This window comes from Sminthopsis crassicaudata, chromosome 5 (assembly GCF_048593235.1).
Source record: "Sminthopsis crassicaudata isolate SCR6 chromosome 5, ASM4859323v1, whole genome shotgun sequence".
NCBI classification, from domain to species: Eukaryota; Metazoa; Chordata; class Mammalia; order Dasyuromorphia; family Dasyuridae; genus Sminthopsis; species Sminthopsis crassicaudata.
In genome coordinates, this window is record NC_133621.1 from 255,952,477 (window position 1) to 255,973,528 (window position 21,052).

Sequence of the window (21,052 nt, forward strand, 5' to 3'; positions counted from 1 at the left end):
TGAAAGAACATTTCCCATACTAATCATTTTTAGTTGTTCATTTTTTCTTAAAAGTGGTGGTCTTCCTGCTCTGAAATTCTTTTTATGCCAAATTATATCAGATTTCATATGCATGAGCTCATTACAATATATTACTTGCATTCCCTGTTAACAACTCAAAGGACAAGTCTAAAACTCACTTTTTCTTTTATAATGCTAAATTTTGTCAAGTTTAAAGAAAATACCTTGCAAGCCTATTTGTTTTTTGAAGCAGGAAAAAAAAGCAGGATAAAATGTCTTTTGCATGTGCAGTTCCTTAAATGCAAAGTTAATAGAAAGAATGCACATTTGATCACACACTCTGCATACAAGCAGAAATGTTTTATGTGTATATGCTACATTATGCAGGTTATGTCTGTAGGTCTCTTAGGGCAAGGGTGAAGAAGGGTATAAAGGGTAACTTTCAGTGGAATGATTTAATACAGGAAAACTAGGAGCCTAGAGGAATAGAGTTTCATCACAGAGCAGAGAGAAAAGAGGAGCTTGAATATGGATTTAAGGAATACCATGGAGTTACTTAGCTACAGAGAGGCCAAACCAGATGTTTAAGGTGATAAAGAAAGCATATGTAGTGAGTATAAGGATAGAGATTCTGATGTCATTGCTTAAATTAACTACACCATTAATATTTGATTAAAATCTATATCAGGGATTAAAAACCCTGGGTTTTTAATCCCTTTTTTCTGTGTGTCATGTATGTTGGCAATCTGGCAAATCCTTTGGGCCCCTTTTCAGGGTAGTTTATTTTTAAAAATTTGTGATTGAAAGAAATGATTAGTTCTGTTAGAATTTAGTAAATAAAATGATGTATTCTTTTTCACTATATAAGTTCATTGATCCCCTAAAAATCTATCCATAGGCCTACTGATGTTGTCCATGGACTATACATTAAGTACCCCAATTTTATGATCTTTCATTTCCCAAACTAAGATAACAATTCAGTATCGGTTTCTTGTCAGAAGACAGATTAAATTGCTTATGCTTTGTTCTTGATCTATATCAATTAACTCCTCATCAGAATACTAATCTTGATGATTATTGGCCTGTTTATATTCTTCCAAATAGATTATACCTGCCTACCTCATTACATGAAGGTAAATGCTGAATAAAGTAGATGAAAAAGCATCAAGATAACAAATATTTGAAAGTATTTAGCCATCATCTCTACATTTCAGGTGTATGCTGTCAATGGCGCTGGAGCAGGGCCCAAAGCTCAGATGAGAATAACAATGGATATTAAAGGTAAGTACAAAAAAGTCCATCTTGCCTTTCAAAAGAGCAACACAAGTCTGTCTTTCTTCAAGGAATTAAGCATGTCACTCCTTTTTAGGAAGGACCTATGATTTACTAAACATAGGGAACCCCTCCTACATAGACTCCAGTTTGTCTATATCTTACTACACAGATGCCAGGAGTTGCCTGAGAGACAAACAAAGAAATCAAGAGATTCATAGATTAGGCACTGAAAGGGCCCTCAAAGGTCCAGATAAATGTCTCTGCCCTACTCAATTTCACAACCTTTAGACTCTGCTCCTTGTGATAACTGCCAAATTACCCAGACCCCCTCCCATAAAGGAGTTGATCTTTTTTCCTTGCCCCATTTGTCTTGTATCTATTGGAGATATAGGATCCTCGGAAATATAGCATTAAGTTGCTTAAGGGAACTGGAGGCTTCCTCATCTAAGGTCACCCAAGCAGTGTCAGGAGCAGTTCTTGAAGCTAAATCCTGCTATCTCTAGGGCAACTCTACACTGTTTTGCAATGGAATCATTGAAATAAAGCTCTAAGGGTCATTAAAAGTCACCTAGCGCAACCCTCTCCTTTTACAACTGGGGAAACTGAGGCCCAGAGAAGTTAAATGATTTGGGTATTAAGTGTCAGAATTTGGGTTCTACCTTACATTTCCATATCTCATATATAAAAAAAAAAAAAAAAATCAGTGCTTTCCCCACCATATTCCACTGACAAGGTCATATAGACTGCAAGTATAAGAAAGAACATTTGAATCAGTATTTTCCTGACTCCAAACCCAGCACTCTGTCCCTTAGCTCCATTATCTCAAAAGCCTTATAATGGTAATGATAACAATACTACAATAATAATAATAATCATAGTGTTAACCATGTAATAATAATAGCAATAATATAATATAATGAAGATTTAAATTAAATATGTAATAAATATAAGTATTACACATATAATAAATATGAATATTTAATTAAGATATACTTATAATAAATATGAATATTTAACTAAATATCAGAAATATTTATAAAATAAAAATATAAATATATTTTAATGGTAATAGAGAAAGGACCTATGATTTTATTAGTATAAGTAACTGCTCCCCCAAATTATTAGGAAATACCAAAGGCAAATTGTGGTTTAAATTTCCTAAAATACCAAAAATTTAACTTATTTTCCTAAGGTCATCTGGTCAGTATGTGTTGGCAGGTAGGGATACCTAAGTGATGTTGTAGCACATTTGTAATGAAAGTTATAAAGTTATAAGCCTTTTATTTAATATTATATTAATATTAATTTTTAATTTATTTAATTAAATTTTAATTTATTTAATTAAATTAAATTTAATTAAATTTAATAATTTAATATTATATTTAAAGTTCGTAAAAGTCAAGAGGACTTTTACAAATTTTTAGATATTTATATATGTTATCTCATTTGATCCTCATCCAAACTCTGTGAAATAGATTGATGTTATACTTATTCCCATTTTATAGATGAGAAAACTGAAGCAAACAGAGGCTAAAAGGTAAATTCAATGTCATAAACTAGTCAGTAACTGAGGTGAAATTTGAATTCAGATATTCCTGACTCCAATTCTATGAGTGAAAAGTTCAAAATAGTTCAGACAGAATGCTTTAAGGAATAAGGAGGGAATGTCTTCCAATGAGAGGGTAAGTGATTTTCTCATGGTCACTAAACTCATACATGTCTGATATAGGGCTTGTACTCAGGTTATCCTGTCTCCTAATAAACTAATAAGTTACGCATTATACTATAGTACCTCTCATAATTAGTTCTAAAAAATTAGAGGCAAATACAGAATAGGTGCTTAATAATTATTTGCTGAATTGAGACTTTCCTATATTTTATTTTAAAGTAAAACAATATCACCAGTGAGCAAACCCTAAATCTGAACAAAGATTGAATTCTGAGTGAACCAGAGAGATTGCAGAATAGGTCTTAATATAAAGCAAAACACAAATCAATATATCTGCTGGGTCCTTAGAATTGAGGATGCTATTCCCCTAATATGGTCACAGATGGTATGATGTTGTGTAAATCATATTTTCTTTCTAGGAATCATTTTCGTTCTCAGTAAATGTGAATATTGTTGCACTTCCTACTTTAAGTGATCTTTGTGTGACTCAAATAAGATATTTTCAATACTTCACAGACATACAGAAATATATTAATGTATGCTAATTTGTCATTATTTCTCATGAACAAAACCTATCAAATTTAAACTTCTTTTTATTTCATTACAGCACCAGCAAGACCAAAAAATAAGCCAATCCCAGTCTATGATTCCATTGGAACTGTGCTTGTTACTTCAAAAACCATTACAATCAGAATGCCAATATGTTATTATAATGATGATCATGGACCCATCAAAAATGTTCAAGTGCTGGTTTCAGAAGCAGGAGGTATCATAACCATAAATGTCACTGATAAACATGCATTATACCATCGAGTCTGAATTGCTGAGTAAAAAAACATTTAGCACAAGAACAGACACTTCTCTAGCACAAGAATAATTCACATGTCATGCCATTGTTTGATTTTATGGGTTTTAAAAACTAACATTAAATGGTAACAGTCATCATATTTATGTCTAAAATATTTGAGTACTACAAAGTAAATATTGATGCCTTAGGCAAAAATGATGTTTTGAATATGCTGTTTGTCACAAGAGATGTTTCCTATTTTTTAGCATGATAAATCCAACATTCTTATGATTCACTAAATTATTGTCTCCTTGAAAATATATTTGTACACTGATCAGAATTATCCATGCCTCTCCTTCCCTCTGAAATTAGCTCAACATGATGTAAATATTACAAAGTGGTATGATGCATATTACAAGAAAGCGAGGCCATATTTTGCAAATGAAGGTTTTCCCAATCCACCCTGCACAGATGAAAAACTACAGCTTACCAGCCATGATGATGTGTATGTCATAGGTGCTGATAATACGTGTATGATACCAGGCAATGAAGACAAAATTTGCAATGGCCCCCTGAAACCAAGAAAGCAATATGTGTAAGTACAATCTATGGTCTTGGGCTTTAAGGTAGGAAATTCTTTGCATTCTTGGATGGATGTGAGACTCACTGGTGTGGGCAATGATTCAATTAATGCAATCAATCAACATTTATTAAGCACCATGTGCCAGAAACTGTGCTGATCATCACTTAGGGTACAAAGACCGAAATGACAAAAAGCCAAAAAAAAAAAAAAAGGCAGTCCTTGCATTTAAGGAACTTATTGGGAAAAAAAAAGATATTTATATAAAACATATGACAAAATGTATGCAAAGCAAATAGATACTGGCAAAATGTGAACGGAATCCGGAAAATCCTTAGATAGAAGTTGTAAAAAATTTCTTTGAAGGAAGCTTGTTATTCTAAGAGCAATGAAGAGAAGAGACATCACAGGAGGGACAGATCATAACATTTCTATTCCTTGTCCTATGCAATTAATACCTCTCCTTTTCCATGTATTTCCCCATAGATAAACCATTGAGTATATTAGAGGGCCTCTCTTTAGGTCTCTTGTGGATATCAATGCAGCAATAAAATTGTCCATCTGTTACCTACCATTGCCAATGTGTGATCATCTCACCATCTTATCCCTGTGTGTCATAATTAGTCACTGATTCCATTTGTCTTACACCATTTCTAGATAATATACTACAACTTCTATGAGCCCAACATGCGGTTTATATTGCCCTTTAAGCCATTTGGGATTTTCATTCTTCACAGTTCTTGGTATTCCATGATTCACAGCCATAGATAATCAGTAGAAGAATATTATTGTAAAATAAGAGTACTTTTATGACTGTGAGAAGTATAGGAACTAATATTTTGTTAAAAAGAAACATCCTAATTTGTATTTTGTTGTGCTTTGTATTCTATATTCTAGGCTACCTATAGGTAAAACTGAGTTTTTTGAGTACTCTTTTGACAAGTACTACTTTCCCCTTAATTGTTGTGATCAGGGGTTCCTTCTAGCTCATTTGGAAATCATAAAGGTCTAGAGTCTAATAATGTTTAGCATTTATATTGTATTTCAAGGTTTGCAAAGCACTTTACTTATGCTACTACATTTGAAACTGTGAATTGGATGCCATCATATTTTTTGCACAAATATACAAATGGAGGCTGAATTTAAGTGACACTCATTTTCTTATTGTTCTTTACATACACAATTTTCATCTCTTGACCCTGAAAATGTTCACTGGATGTCATTCATGCTGGAAATTTTTTCTCTTTATAGCCATTTCCTATCTCCTGTGATTTCCTTCAAGTCTTAGCTAAATTTCTATCTTCTGCAAGAAACCTTTCCTGGTCTCAATGCTGCAATGCTTTCTCTCTGAGATTATGTCTAGTTTATCCTGTGTATGTATTTAGCTAGATTATGCTGAGCAAGTCATTTAACCCTCTTTGCCTCAGTTTTCTCAATTATGAAATGAGTTGGAGAAGGAAATGGCAAACTCTCCAATATCTTTGACAAGAAAACCCCAAAACATGTAACAAAGAATTAGACATGATTGAAAATGATTGAACAATAGCAGTAATAAATGAGCATCAATGGTGATGTCACAACAAAGTGGACTAACATAACCCTTCAAATTTCTCCCCTCCCATAAATAGACAAGCCAACATCCTGACAAATGACATTTCATTTTTAATTTGAATGTTTCTCTGATGACTAGGCTGATCACAGAGAATGCTACTTCTGGCTAAAACTAACTTACTACTAACTAACTAACTAACCACTAACTATTAATACTAATACTACTTACTAAATAATAGAGGAGTTAGAGCTTACAGTGTTAGTAAAGAAAGTACTTGCACCACTCATATCTTATATCTTATCTATGATTTGGAGAAATTTGATGTTTGGAATTGCATAAACTAAATGTTAACATAAGGTCATTTAAAAATGAATCTGATCTGGAAAATGTCATCTGCATTCAGAGAAAGTATATGGAGACTGAATGTGGATCAAAGCATAGTATTTTCACTTTTTTTTGTTTGTATGCTTCTTTTTCATGGTTTTTCCCTTTTGGTCTGATTTTTCTTATACAATATGACATGAAAATATGTTTAAAAAGATTTTTAAAATTTATTCTATATTTACATTTTATTTCATATTATATTGTTATATTTTATTTTATATTATATATCTATATTTAAAATTAATCTGATCCAATTTAATCAATATTTATTAAGTAGCTATTATGTGCTAACTTTAGTAGACTGAGGATACAAATAATACTTGTCCTCAAGGAGATTATAATCTAGTGATAGGGAGGCAAATCTAAAAAAGGAAGGGAAGTGCTAGAGGGTACCCATTGCCAGTGCATTTTGTTCCATGGAGTTGAAACCAGGCAGATCAACAGATGTGTGATGGAACAAGGCAAAAAATGAACCCCAAAATCAAGTTTTGTTCTCTATAAAAGCCTTGGGAGAAATTTGGTATTCTGCCCTCGAGCCTTCTCTTCTAGAAAAGTGGGTGAGAGTGATGGAGTCCATCAAGATTCGAGGGAACAGCACAGTGGTGAGATTAGAAGTGATGAGCTTATACTGGGAAGGGCACATTGCATTAAAGCAGCAAATGCAAAGGAGAGTGACTGATCCTAAACTAGCTTCCAAATCAGAGGGCTTATCCTGTCCCCTACACACATCCCAGTTTCTAATGCCATTCTTTTTCAAATTAACCTCCCTCTATTGTCTATATATCTTATATGCATCTGTTTATTTACCTGTTCCCTCTACAATTAGAATATAAGCACCTTAAAGACAAGGATTTTTTTGATGTTATGGATTTTTGTTCCGTTTTTGTTTTTTGTGGTTCTATAGTAATTAGCACAATACATAGCACATAGTAAGCTTTAATAAGTGCTTACTGATTGCTTTAGCTGATATTAATTAATAAAATGGCTTTTTTGTTATTGATTTTCAGTGAATTTCTCTCAGTATTAATAAACACTTCTTCCAAGGACAAACAATAACAATAGTGTAGGGGAGGGGGAAACAATTTGAAGCTAAGTTTTAAATTTCCATTGTATTATTACTCTATCCTACATAGAGAGTTTAATGTGTTTTTTAAAATGACTTGTTCAATTATGGTACAGGAAAGTGGAAAATTGAGATAATGATCTAAAACATTAAGGATCAATAATTCAGAAGCTGATTCCATTTATGTGGACAACCGATACTCCAATGACAGCCTCAACCTCTCCACACCTTAAGAAACCATGTCTATGGGTTTCTTTCTATAGCCAAAAATAATTATTCCCCAGGGGCCATTCTCCTGGGTGTGAGATTCTTGGAATTTTCCTAAGCTAGTCCTGAGATGACAGACAGATATTGCCACAGAGCCTATGCTCAAAGTCTTTCCAATTTGTTAAGATCTGTCAATGTTCCTTTCTTGCCATCCAATATCAAGACAAAGGCTAAAGTCATCTAGGAAATTATCATTCCATCTTACCACCAATTTATAATTTTTATCTATTTAATCAAGATTTAAGATATTAGAGATCTAGGCCTGCTGAATTACCTGCTTCTTTTTGCCATGTCATGTACAATAAACTCAATATGTTTGGCTCCTACATGTAGCTTATTTATGCATTTCCTATTTTTATATTGTGATATAATGTCACATCTTAGAAAGAGACTTAGAGGTAGTTAAGTACAACCAGTTTCTTTTACTGATAAAGAAACTGAGCACCAGAGATGTAAAGTGATTTATTTATAGTCATAATCTAAGTGAACTTGGGCAAGTAACTTTGCCTCTCTAATTCTCACTTACCTCATCTTGACCAAATGATTTCCAAAGATCTTTAATATTTTAGATCATTATCTCAATTTTCCATTTTCCTATACCATAATTGAACAAGTCATTTTTAAAAAACACATTAAACTTTCTATGTAGGATAGAGTAATAATACAATGGAAATTAAAAACTTAGCTTCAACTTGTTTCCCCCCTTCTCTGTTGTTATTGTTTGTCCTTCCTTCTTGACGAGGTCCAATGACATCATGAAGGGATATCTAAACTTGCACATGAATTAGATATGAGTGGAGTAGAAACTCCCTCTCTCTTCCAGAGTCATTGCCGTCCAATGTCAAGAGAAAGGCTAAAGTCATCTCGGAAATTATCATTCCATCTTACCACCAATTTGTAACCTTTATCTATTTAAACAAAAAAGAAAAGTTGAAATTGATATTAAGAAAATGATAACCAAAATTATTACCATGGTCATTTTTCTATTTCATAATTATCAATAAACTTAACATGTGAATCAATTTTTCATTTTCAAACTGCTTATTTTGCCTACAGTATTTGAAAATAAGTCAATGTTAGGTATTTGATATATTTCCATGAGTCTCAGCATTCTTTTCTGCCATGCTTTCATTCAGATACCATTCTTTCAATTTTTATTTATAATTTCCTCCTTCAGATGAGAAGAATAGCAGAAATTCAACTGCAAACATGCAAACCAGATTCATTGATTTTATTGTATATGCCACATGAAGAGAAAACTGGGAACACAGTGAACCTAGAATAACAGTACAATGTAAAAGCTTTGCAGGGAACTTAGATGTCTCTAAATAAAACCATTTCATTATATGGTATAGGAAATTGTGATCCACCAAAGTTAAAAGATTTACTTATAGGCATAAAGTTATTGTTCATTTTGTCAACTTAACAAACATGAACATTTTAAGATACAAAGAAGATTTTTTTAAAAAGAAAGAGATGGTACATGAAATTATGAACTATTGTACATTGAATTTCTTCAGTGTATTTTATTATAATAACAAAATTGTGCCTCTTGCCTATGTCCCTTTTTGAATTTCACTGTACTTTCTTTTGTTTTTAACTGTTTCATTGGTGCCTTTTCCTTTTTCTCTTCCTTTTGCTTTCTTTCTTTTCATTCTTTCCTTTCCTTTTCTTTATTTCCCCCCTCCCTCCTTCTTTTCCTTCTCTCTCTCTCCTCCCTTCCTCTCTTCTTTCCTTCCTCCTTCCCTCTCCCCCTCTCTCTCCTTCCTTCCTTCCTTCCTTTTTCTCTCCCTCTTTTCCTCTCTCCCTCCTTTTCTCCCTCCCTCTTTCCCTTACTTCCTTTATTTTTATTTCTCTTCCTTTTTTCTTTTTTCTATATCTTATCCCTACTCACTTGCAACCCCCAAAACTCCCCTTTACCTTCTCAAAAAAAAAAAAAAAAAACACAACCACCAAAAATAAGTCATCTCTTGAAACAGATAAGCATACTGAAACAAAACAAAACATTAGTCTGTCTTAAAAAGGTTCCATTTCCACAGATAAATCTCTTATTCTCATTCTGGTATATTTCATGCTTCACCTCCAGTTTATTAGGACCAGAGGTAAGATTTAGGATCAGTCTTCTGAAGTCATGATTGGTCAGTGCATTGATCAGCATTTGTAATTCATCCCATTTTTTTATCTTATGAAATCTAGTGGTAAAGTTAGAATTAGAACAAAGTATCCTAAATTTGTTAGATTAGTTTCACATTTTGCCCTATTTATAAGATTTTTAGATCATGCAGAGCTCAGAAACTAATTGGATTTTTAAGGTACATTCTTTGTAGTTACAGAGTAGATTGAAGGTATTGGATAGGGGGTTAGGATGACATGGAGACACCTGAAATAATTAAGTTCTCTGATTTAGCAGGAAGGTTTTATTTTTGACTACATTTAAAAAATTGTTTCCCCATTATTTCTAGGGTTCATTTTCTAGGTACTGATGGCACATTCTTGACTTACTAATGTTTGGCTTTTAAAATTTAAAGTTATAAATGTATTTGCTTGCAAATAAAAAATATGGTGCTCATTTTTACAATTAAATGAATGTCTGTTATAATATCTCTGTGATGTGAAATGTTCATATTCAACTTTCATTTTTTCTTACAGATTTAAGTTTAGAGCAACAAATATCATGGGACAATTTACTGACTCTGATTATTCTGACCCAGTAAAGACATTAGGTAAGAAAGTTTAAAATTCTAAAGATCAAGCAAGTCATATGATATAACTATAAAAGTTAAACATATATCCATTTACTAGAAAATCCAAAAATTTCATTGTGATATGTTAGCTTACTACCAGTTTTAACTTATGGTATAAAATTAGACTAGTCAACAAAATAATGCCTTTACCACTAAATTTCTTCTTTAAAGAATATTGGAAATGAAAAAACAAGAAGTTACATGTGTCTCTTGAATTCTGAGTTTGTCATTTTAATTGATATTTGGTCTTAGAAAGTAAAGTTAAATATTAAAATGTTGAAGAGTTAAATATGATTGAAGAGAATATTTATTGACTGATTAGTCAACTTCTAGATATTTGAAAGTCTGAAATTATTTTCACAATAAATCACCACTTACTTAGAAATGCACTGTGCTATATTTTGTTCTAATTTTACTATTCCTTTGAAGAAAAAAAAATATTTTCTCGCACTTCATGGGGATTTCAAGCTTTCATTTTTTAGCAACCCTAGTGATAAAATTCATTAAGGCATCTGTATTTTACAAAAAGGGCATCTACGTTCAAATTACTTTCCAAAACTTGGTAAGATGCAATGTGATGTAATCTAGTGAAAACTGAGATGGCCTCATACCCCAGATTTGTGTCTGACATATCCTGGTGTGTGACTCAGCACAAGTCACTCAATCCACTCAATTCCCTACTAAAACTAAAATGATACATTGCAGAGACATGCATCAGGACAGAAAATTTCCTCACCTAGGAGCTCTATTACATATCAAAGAAACCATACATCCAGTCCCTATCTTTTTTTCTTCTTTATTTTTTTCTTAATGAATTTATTTATTTTAATACTCATGTTGGGAGAGAAAAATCAGAGCAAAAGGGAAAAATCATGGAAGAGATTTTAACAAGCACAAAAAAGAAGTGAACATAGAATGTGTTGATTTACATTCAATCTCCTTAGTTCTTTTTCTGAATGCAGAATGGTATTTTCTGTCCAAAGTCTATTTGGATTGCATTGAATCATATAACCACTAAAAAGAACCAAGTTTTTCATAGTTGATCATTGCCCATCCTTGCTGTTCTTTTCCTGGTTCTGCTTTTTTCATTCAGCATCAGTTCATGTAAACCTTTCCAGGCCTTTCTAAAATTAACTTGTTCATGATTTTTATAGAACAACAATATTCCATTATTTTCATATACCCATAACTTATTCTGCCATTCCCTAATTGATGGACATCTACTGGTTTTCCAATTCTTTATTACCATTAAAAAAGCTGCTATAAACATTTTTGCACATATGGGTCCTTTTCCCTCCTTTAATTTATTTATTTTTTAAAAATGGGACAATTTAAGTAATTTATTTCCTTTTCTGTTAATCTGGCAATATGATCTGCACAGATTTTTTTTAAATCAATTTTTAAACCTATATTACCCATTTTGGTTAGATTGTCAGACTTTGCAGTTGGGCAAAATAGCTAATTATTGCTTTAATTTCTTTTTCATGGTGGTAAATTCATCTTTGTTATTTTTGATGCTGGTAATTTTTTTTCCTTTCTTTTTTTTAAAATCAAATTAATCAAAAGGTTTTTTTTTAATTTTTAAAAAATTTCTTATTTATTTTGTGGTTAGCTTTCTCTGATTCTGAGAAGGAAAGGTTGAGGTCCCTCACTAATATAGTTTTGCTGTCTATTTCTTTCTGCAACTGGCTTAATATATTCTCTAAGAATTTGTGTGCTCTACCACTTGATGCATATGTTTATGGTATCCTTTATCAAGATGGACTCTCTCCTTGTCTCTTTTAATTAGATCTATTATTACTTTTGCTTTATCTGAGATCAGACTTTTCCACCCCTGTTTTGTTTAACTTAAGCTGAAGCATAGTAAATTCTGTTCCAGTCTTTTACATTTTCTCTGTATGTGAATCTCTGTGTCAAATTTGTTTCTTGTAAACAACATATTGTAGGATTCTGTTTTTTTTTTAATCTACTTTGCTATTCACTTCTGTTTTTTGGGAGAGTTCATCGTATATATATATATATATATATATATATATATATATATATATATATATATATGCTTTTGTTCTCTTTCTACTCTGTCCTTGGCCTTTTTTTTTTTTTACCCAATCACTGTCTTATCTCCTATCACCACTTCCCCCCTTCTCTTACCCTTTACCCTAGTGTTTCTGCCCTCCTTTCAATCCTGCTACTCCCTTTCTTCTTTTTCCTTCTTCTTATTTATAGGGTTAGATAAATTTCTATACCCAACTGAATTATTAAGTTATTACCTCTTAAAACCAAAACTTATGGGATCAAACTTCAGACAATGCTCATCACCCTCCCTTTTTCCCCTCAATTATATGTCTTTTGAACCTCTTTCCATGAGCTAATTATCTCATTTTACACCCCCGCCCCCATCCCTGCTTCCTTCTTTTTCAAGTACAGGTCTTTTTCCATTCCTTAATGTCTTTTTCTTTGATATCATCACATAAGAGTTCATTAAGAACCATATCTTTAGTCCACGTGATGCCCCCCCTTCTGTCTGCCCCAGTGACAGATTCAGTTCTCAAGAGTTATAGATATTGTTTTCCCAATCTTAGTGGGATTAGTTGGGAAGGGGACCCCAAAACTTTGGGGTCACAGACTTGTGTCACAAGGTGTCTCAAAAGAATTTGCAGGCTTGAACCCATTCCCTAGTCAAGGGACACAGTTTATTTTAATTGTAGCCATTACAAGTGGGCTGAATTCCAAAAGAAATTAGCTAAGTCCTAAAAGGGAGGAGACCTATTTATCCAGTTTTCTATCACTGACATGCTAATTCTATGACTCAGAGGACTGGTCTCAGGAATTTGGTTATTATTGACCAGATTATCAGTAACCACATCATCAGTCAGCAATGAATTGAGGAGTGGTCTTCAAATTTGATTATCACTGACAAGGCCTGATCAGGCCAAGGTTTTTAAGTCCCTGAAAACTAAACTAATCTCTTGCCCCAGCCTTAACCCTACCTAAAGCCTTTTACACTGTACATTTATAGAAGAGGGGGTCAGGCCCTGGAGGTCTCTTTCCTTGGAGCCACAGCCCTTCTAATTAAAGAAGCCTCTAAGCCCTCCCTAGAACCACTGGAGGTTCTAATCCTCGCCACTCCACCCCACCCCCAGCAGATTCAGAGCAGTTTTGCCCTCAGAATTTTATAATTGGAAAAAGAAATAAGAGTGAACATCTATAATGATTCCAAATATACTTTTCATATTTTGCACGTTCATAGACATATATGGAAAGAAAGGGAACTTTGGATGCAAAAAATTCTATTAAAAATGCAAACGAAATAGGCTTGCAGATTCAGCTGCCTTTGCTACTACCTGTTTGCCCTTGAGCATGGCATCTTTACTTCCTAAGTTCCCCAACTCCTACACACTTTTGTAGCTCCCAGGAGCAAACCTTTTGCTAAAGAAAGGGGACACACTCTTTCTCCTTCTGGGTGATTTCAAACACCCTCAAGCCAGCTTATAACCAGAGACCAGCCAATGGGAACTTCTTTTGGTCTGCTCAGCTCTTTTCTGAGTGACTGGCCCAGCCTTCACTTCTCAAATAACTCAAAAGGTATATGAGGCACTAAAATTAGCTTTCTTTCTTGTTATTTTCCACTTTTTCCAGGTGTACCTTTAACAACACACCAAGAATGAGAACTTTGTTCTTAGTATTTTCTCTTCATCTCTCTTGGTGTTGCTCTGTGGGGTCCTACCAGTGGGGAGACAATTCCTGAGTCTTTAGTCAGGGTAAGGAATTCCTTGGGCAGTGGGGCATTCAAGATTGTTGGGTTGTCATCAGTATCCTCAGGACAACCTACATATGTGACCTGACATTAGTCTCAAATGGCACTACCACCACCCTGGATTTGTTCTAGCTACTCCTCCCAAGGGAATAACTTTAACCTGACTATCTCCTGTTTTCTTCCCAGAAAGGATATTTACCCACATAATAATTGTAGGATATCAATTCCAAAATTATTCTGGCAAATTCACTGATAATGCTTCTACACCACTTTCCTTAAAGCTTCTTCATAACCTCCTGAGAACTAACATTCTGACTGATATAATGTCATGTAATTATAATCATCTTTGGGGACAACTAACTAGAAGCTATTACAAAACTTGACCTCAGGTACCATCTGTGGACCTAAGGGATGTACTTTTTTTTTTGTAAAATAAGTTTTCCATTCTACTTTAATGTTGACCTGATGTGGTACTTGCACCCCAGGTCATCTGAGTGCACCTTTCACTGTGTATAATGCCACTGCTCCAGATACTGCCCTTGCCCTTTCAAGGAGACAAAAGCAGGGATTTGGGGAAAAACATTCTAAGGTATTTATCCTAGCAAAAACTGTTTGGATAAGAGGCATTTATGATAGCTTCATCTCCCCCTCCAGCTTTCCTCTGGGAGGGGTTTCTGGCTATTGTCTCCACTAACCCTTATGCTAACTCCATTTTTAATTATTATTATTATTTTTTGCTCACATTTGGTCCCTGCATTTTAACCTATTTGTGAGATTTGATTTCTCTAGGCTCCAAGCCATGAGCTTCTATTTGTTCACCCTGATCCTAACACCCAGCATCCCTCTGAATGCTGATGCCATCTTCAAGTCATATGCCCTACTAGGCAAGGACTGCTCTATGAGCCTTATCAGCATGAAGCAGTTCCAGGAGATAAGATCTCCATCCCTTTGTCGCAAATGAGCTTGAGAGGCAAAAATGATGTAATATCATTTTGTGACCACTGATTTTAGGAGTGCTTCTGTTCTAACAATGTTAGAAAATCCTAAATCTTCTAGTTTGGGAGTCTGCCTCAGGGACCTCTTAATCTAAGAACAACAATCTGTCTGATTCTGAATAGACCACTCCTCAATTCATTGATGACTGATGATCTTGTCATCTGATAAGTGATAACCAAATTCTGGAGGCCACTCCTCTGGACCATAGAATTAGCATATCAATGATAGAAAGCTGGATAAAGGGGTTTCCTCTCAGGATTTTGCTAAATTCTTTTGGAATTTAATCTACTTGTGATGCCATTATAATTACAATAAAATTTTGCCCCTTGACCAGAAAATGGTTTCAAGTATGCAAATTTTTTCGAGAAACCTTGCAAAGCCAGTCTATGACCCCAAACTTTTGGGGTTCTCTTTTGCAACCTCAACATTAGGATATAAACAATTTAACCTTTAAATTAATCATATAAATCCATACATATATACATATATAAATATATATATATATATATATATACATATATATATATATATATATATATACATATATATATGTGTGTGTGTATATATATATATATATATATATATATAGATATAGATAGATATATCTATCTATCTATCTATCTATCTATCTATCTATCTATCTATATATCTCCCTATTTATCTTTCTATGCTTCTTTTGAGTCCTTTAGTGTTTGTAGATTAAATTTTCTATTTTGTTATGTTTTTTTTTTTTCAATACAAATGATTGAAAATCTCTTACTTCATTGAAGCTCTATCACATTCCCTGAAAGATGATGCTGAATCTTGCTGGGTAGTTCATTCTTGGTTGTAATCTCAGGTCCTTTGCCTTGTGGATGGTATTTTAGGCCTTCTAATTCTTTATTCTAGAAACTGCCAGAACCTGGGTAATTCTGACTGTTGCTCCTTGATACTTATTTATATATTTATTTATTTCGATCTGGCAGCTTGAAGTATTTTTTCCTTGAAATTTTAGTTCTGGAGCTTTGCAACAATATTCTTATTTCACTCAGCATCAGTTCATGTAAGTCTCTCCAGGCCTTTCTGAAATTATCCTGTTGGTTATTTCTTATAGAACAATGATATTCCATGATATTCATATACCACAATTTATTTAGCCAATCTCCAATTGATGGCCATCCATGTAGTTTCCAGTTTCTGGCCACCACAAAGAGGGCTGCCACAAAATTTTTTGCACATACAGGTCCCTTTCCCTTCTTTAAGATCTCGTTGGGATATAAGCCTAGTAGTAACACTGTTGGATCAAAGGGTATGCCCAGTTTGAGAACTTTTTGAGCATAATTCCAAATCGCTCTCCAGAATGGCTGAATGTATTCACAATTCCATCAATAATGTATCAGTGTCACAGTTTTCCCACATCCCCTCCAACATTCAGCATTATCTTTTCCTGTCATCCTAGCCAATCTGACATGTGTGTAGTGGTATCTCAGAGTTGTCTTAATTTGAATTTCTCTGATCAATAGTGATTTGGAACACCCTTTCATATGAGTAGAAATCATTTCAATTTCATTATCTGAAAATTGTCTGTTCATATCCTTTGGCCATTTATCAATTGGAGAATGGCTTGATTTCTTATAGAGTCAGTTCTCTCTATACTTTGGAAATGAGGCCTTTATCAGAACCTTTAATTGTAAAAATGTTTTCCCAGTTTGTTACTTCCCTTCTAATTTTGTCTGCATTAATTTTATTTGTACAAAAGCTTTTCAATTTGATACCATTAAATTTTTCTATTTTGTTATCAATAATGATCTCTAGTTCTCCTTTGGTCATAAATTCCTTCCTTCTCCATAGGTCTGAGAGATAAACTATTCTATGTTCTTCTAATTTATTTATAATCTCTTTCTTTATGCTTAGGTCATGAATCCATTTTGACCTTATCTTGCTGTATGGTGTTATGTATGGGTCAATGCCTAGTTTCTGCTATACTCATTTCCAATTTTCCCAGCAGTTTTTTTTCAAACAGTGAATTTTTATCCCAAAAGCTGGGGTCGTTGGGTTTGTCAAACACTAGATTATTAAAGTTATTGACTATTTTGTCCTGTGAACCTAACCTATTCTACTGATCAACTAGTCTATTTCTTAGCCAATACCAAATGGTTTTGGTAAGCACTGCTTTGTAATATAATTTTAGATCTGATACAGGTAGGCCACCTTCATTTGATTTTTTTTTCTCATTAGTTCCCTTGAAATTCTTGACCTTTTGTTCTTCCAGATGAGTTTTCTTATTATTTTTTCTATGTTGTTAAAATAATTTTTTGGGAGTCTGATTGGTGTGCCACTAAATAAATAGAATAGTTTAGGTAGTATTATCATCTTTATTACATTTGCTCAACCTATTCAAGAGTGATTAATATTTTTCCAATTGATTAGATCTGGCTTTATTTGTGTGGAAAGTGTTTTGTAGTATTGCTCATATAGTTCCTGACTTTCCCTTGTCAGATAGATTCCCAAATATTTTATACTATCTATAGTTACTTTAAATGGAATTTCTCTTTGTAACTCGAACTGTTGGATTTTGTTAGTTATGTGGGTTTATTTTGTATCCTGCAACTTTGCTAAATTTGTGGATTATTTCTAATAGCTTTTTAGTAGAATCTCTGGAGTTTTCTAAGTATACCATTATATCATCAACAAAGAGTGATAATTTGGTTCCCTTATTACCTACTCTAATTTCTTTAATCTTTTTCTCAACTCTTATTGCTGAAGTTAGCATTTCTAATACAATATTGAATCGTAATGGTGATAGTGAGCAACCTTGTTTCACTTTTGATCTTATTGAGAATGGTTCCAGTTTATCCTCATTACATATGATGTTTACTGATGGTTTTAAATATATGCTCCTGCTTATTTTAAGGAATAGTCCATTTATTCCTATACTCTCAAGTTTTTAGTAGGAATGGATGTTAGATTTTGTCAAATGCTTTTTCTGCCTCTATTGAGATGACCATATGGTTTTTGTTAATTTGGTTATTGATATAGTCAATTATGCTAATAGTTTTCCTAATATTCAACCAGTCCTGCATTCGTGGTATAAATCCCACTTGGTCATAGTGTATTATCCTGGGGATGATTTTCTTTTTGCTAATATTTTATTTAATATTTTAGCATCAATATTCATTAGGGAGATTGGTCTATAATTTTCTTTCTCTGTTTTCAACCTATCTGGTTTAGGTATCAGTACCATGTCTGTGTCATAAAAGGAATTTGGTAGGACTCCTTCAATCCCTATTTTTTCAAATAGTTTATATGGCATTGGAGTTAATTGTTCTTTAAATGTTTGGTAGAATTCACATGTAAATCCATCTGGTCATAGGGATTTTTTTCTTAAGGAGTTGATTAATAGCTTGTTCTCTTTCTTTTTCTAAGATGGGACTGTTTAACCAATATACTTCTTCCTCTGTTTATCTGAGCAAGTTATATTTTTGAAGGTCTTCTTCCATTTCATTTAAGTTATCAAATTTATTGGCATAAAGTTGGGAAAAGTTAACTCCCAATTATTGCTCCAATTTCCTCTTATAATTGGTGAGTTCTCCTTTTTCATTTTTAAGACTAACAATTTGATTTTCCTCTTTTCTTTTTTAAATGAGATTTAAAGGGTTTACCTATTTTTTTGTTTTTTTTTCCCTATAGAACCAACTTTTAGTTAATTCAATAGTTTTTTGTTTTTTTTTTTACTTTCACTTTTATTAATCTTTCCTTTTATTTTTAGAATTATTTTTAGAATTAGTGTTTGACTGGGGGTTTTTAATTTGTTACTTTTCTAGCATTTTTAGTTGCAAGCCTAATTTATTGATTTTCTCGTTTTCTATTTTATGCATGCAGGCCTCTAGAGATATAAAATTTCCCCTTATTACCACTTTGGCTGCATCCCACACATTTTGCTATGATGTCTCATTATTGTTATTTTCTTGGGTGAAGTAATTAATTATGTCTATGACTTGCTGTTTCACTCAATTATTCTTTAGTATGAGATTATTTAGTTTCCAATTATTATTTTTGATCTATTTTCCCCTGGCTTTTTAATAAATGCAATTTTCATTTCATCATAGCCTTAAAAGGATGCATTTACTATTTCTGCCTTTCTGCATTTGAATTTGAAGTTTTTATGTCCTAATATATGGTCAATTTTTGTATAGTTCCATGAACTGCTAAGAAGAAAGTGTATTTCTTTCTGTAATCCTTTCTGTCTCCATTTTGTTTTCTCCAACGATCTAATACTAAATTTGAAATTCTAAAAATAAAAGAAGATATTAATGAAATTAAAAGTAAAAAAAAAAACTATTGAATTAATTAATAGAATTGGGCAAAGTAACTCCTAATTATTGTTCTAATTTCCTCTTCATTGGTGGAAAGTTCTCCTTTTTCAATTTTTAGACTAACAATTTGATTTTTCTCTTTCCTTTTTTTAATCTGATTTACCAAAGGTTTATCTATTTTATTGGCTTTTTCATAAAACCAACTCTTGGTTTTATTTATTAATTTAATAGATTTTCTTTAACTCTCAATTTTATTAATTTCTCCTTTTAACTTTAGAACTTCAAGTTTAGTATTTGATTTGGGGTTTTTAATTTGATCTTTTTCCAATTCACAAATCCTGCTTTCCTGGGACTTCTTTATGTTTTCTAATTCACAATCCTACCTTCCTGGGAGTTCTTTACCTTTTCCAATTCACTTTTAAGAAAGTTGTTTTCTTTTCCCACATTATCAAATTTTTCTTTAAGCAAGTTATATGCCTTTTCTGTACTCTTGCATAGCTTTTCTTTCCTTTCCCCATTTTATTCTGGCTCTCTTTTAAGGTTTTTTAATAATTTCTTCTAGGAGAGCCTTGTGTGATGGGTATCAGGTTACATTCCCCTTTGGGGTTTTGTCTGGAGATGGTCTGCTATTAGTCTCCTTGGGGTTAAATATCTGCTCTCTTTCAGTATAAAAGCTATTGATGCTTAGTATGCTAGTATGCTTGTCTTTTTTACTCATTTTTAAAAAACCCTTAGGGTATGCCTTCAGGGCAAGGGGGTTACCAGCTTCCTCTGCAGAACAGAGATAGATATATGGACAGTAGCTGTCCTGCAAATGGGCTGCTAAGAGTGGCTAAGCTGCAGAAATGCCCTGGGAAGAGCTCCACACCAAAAGTGTCTCTGCCCTGGGAAGCACTGCCAAGCTGCAGAAGTGCTCTGGGAAGAGCCCTGATGTGTGGATTAGCAACAGCCCTGGGACTAGTGGCTGAGCAGCAAAAGTGTCACTGCTCTGGGTAGAACCCTGCTGTGGGGATCAGAGGCTGCCCTAGAAAGAGCCCAGCACCAGAAGAATCTCTTCCCTGGGAAGTCTGGCTGCTACAGAAGTTCTATTGCCCTGGGCAGAGCCCTTCTGTTGTGCAAATTTATGGTTACACCAGGCAGAGCTCCTTTGGTGTGCAGAAGTGTGACTGCCCTGGCAAAAGCCCAAGTGCGGCTGCACAGCTCTGTCATGGTCTGTCCTGTATCACTTCTGGTGTTGGGTGGGTTTAGCCAGATCCTGTTAGATTCTGGAGTTTTTTGGAGTAAACTCTATCTTTGGCCTTTTTATAACTTCTCTGCTGATCTACTGCTTTGCAACAAAAGCAGAACAGCCAATCTGTGGTAGAGTCCTCCCTGCTAAATCTCCACTCTTGTGGAGACCACCCCTGCCCCAGTCTGCTTATGTGCTAGCCTCTGGATCTTCCTTCCTGCCTGCACTGGCCTGCTCTCCACCAATCAGGACAAACTTTTTTCTGGTGATCTTCCAGATTATCTTCAGCTAGTAATTTGTTGTATTCCCAGTATTCATGGATTTTACTAGTCAAGTACTATTTCTGAGGCTGAATTTGGTAATTAATAGTGAGGGAATAAGAGGAGCTTAGAATGAAGCATGTCTTTTCCACCATCTTGGCTCCACCCTCCAGTTCTTTTTCCATTTGGTTAATT

At 33.6% G+C, this 21,052-nt stretch overlaps 1 protein-coding gene across 2 annotated transcripts in view; it reads left to right on the forward strand.

Moving 5' to 3' along the window:
- Positions 1 to 21,052, forward strand: part of PTPRQ (protein tyrosine phosphatase receptor type Q) — a 246,041-nt gene that overhangs the window by 160,425 nt on the left and 64,564 nt on the right. For both annotated transcript variants that reach the window (XM_074270859.1, XM_074270860.1), the window contains exons 30-33: positions 1,215 to 1,281; positions 3,552 to 3,710; positions 4,104 to 4,326; positions 10,227 to 10,300. In XM_074270859.1, coding sequence (XP_074126960.1) covers positions 1,215 to 1,281; positions 3,552 to 3,710; positions 4,104 to 4,326; positions 10,227 to 10,300 — 523 coding nt within the window. The remainder of the gene's footprint in view (positions 1 to 1,214; positions 1,282 to 3,551; positions 3,711 to 4,103; positions 4,327 to 10,226; positions 10,301 to 21,052) is intronic.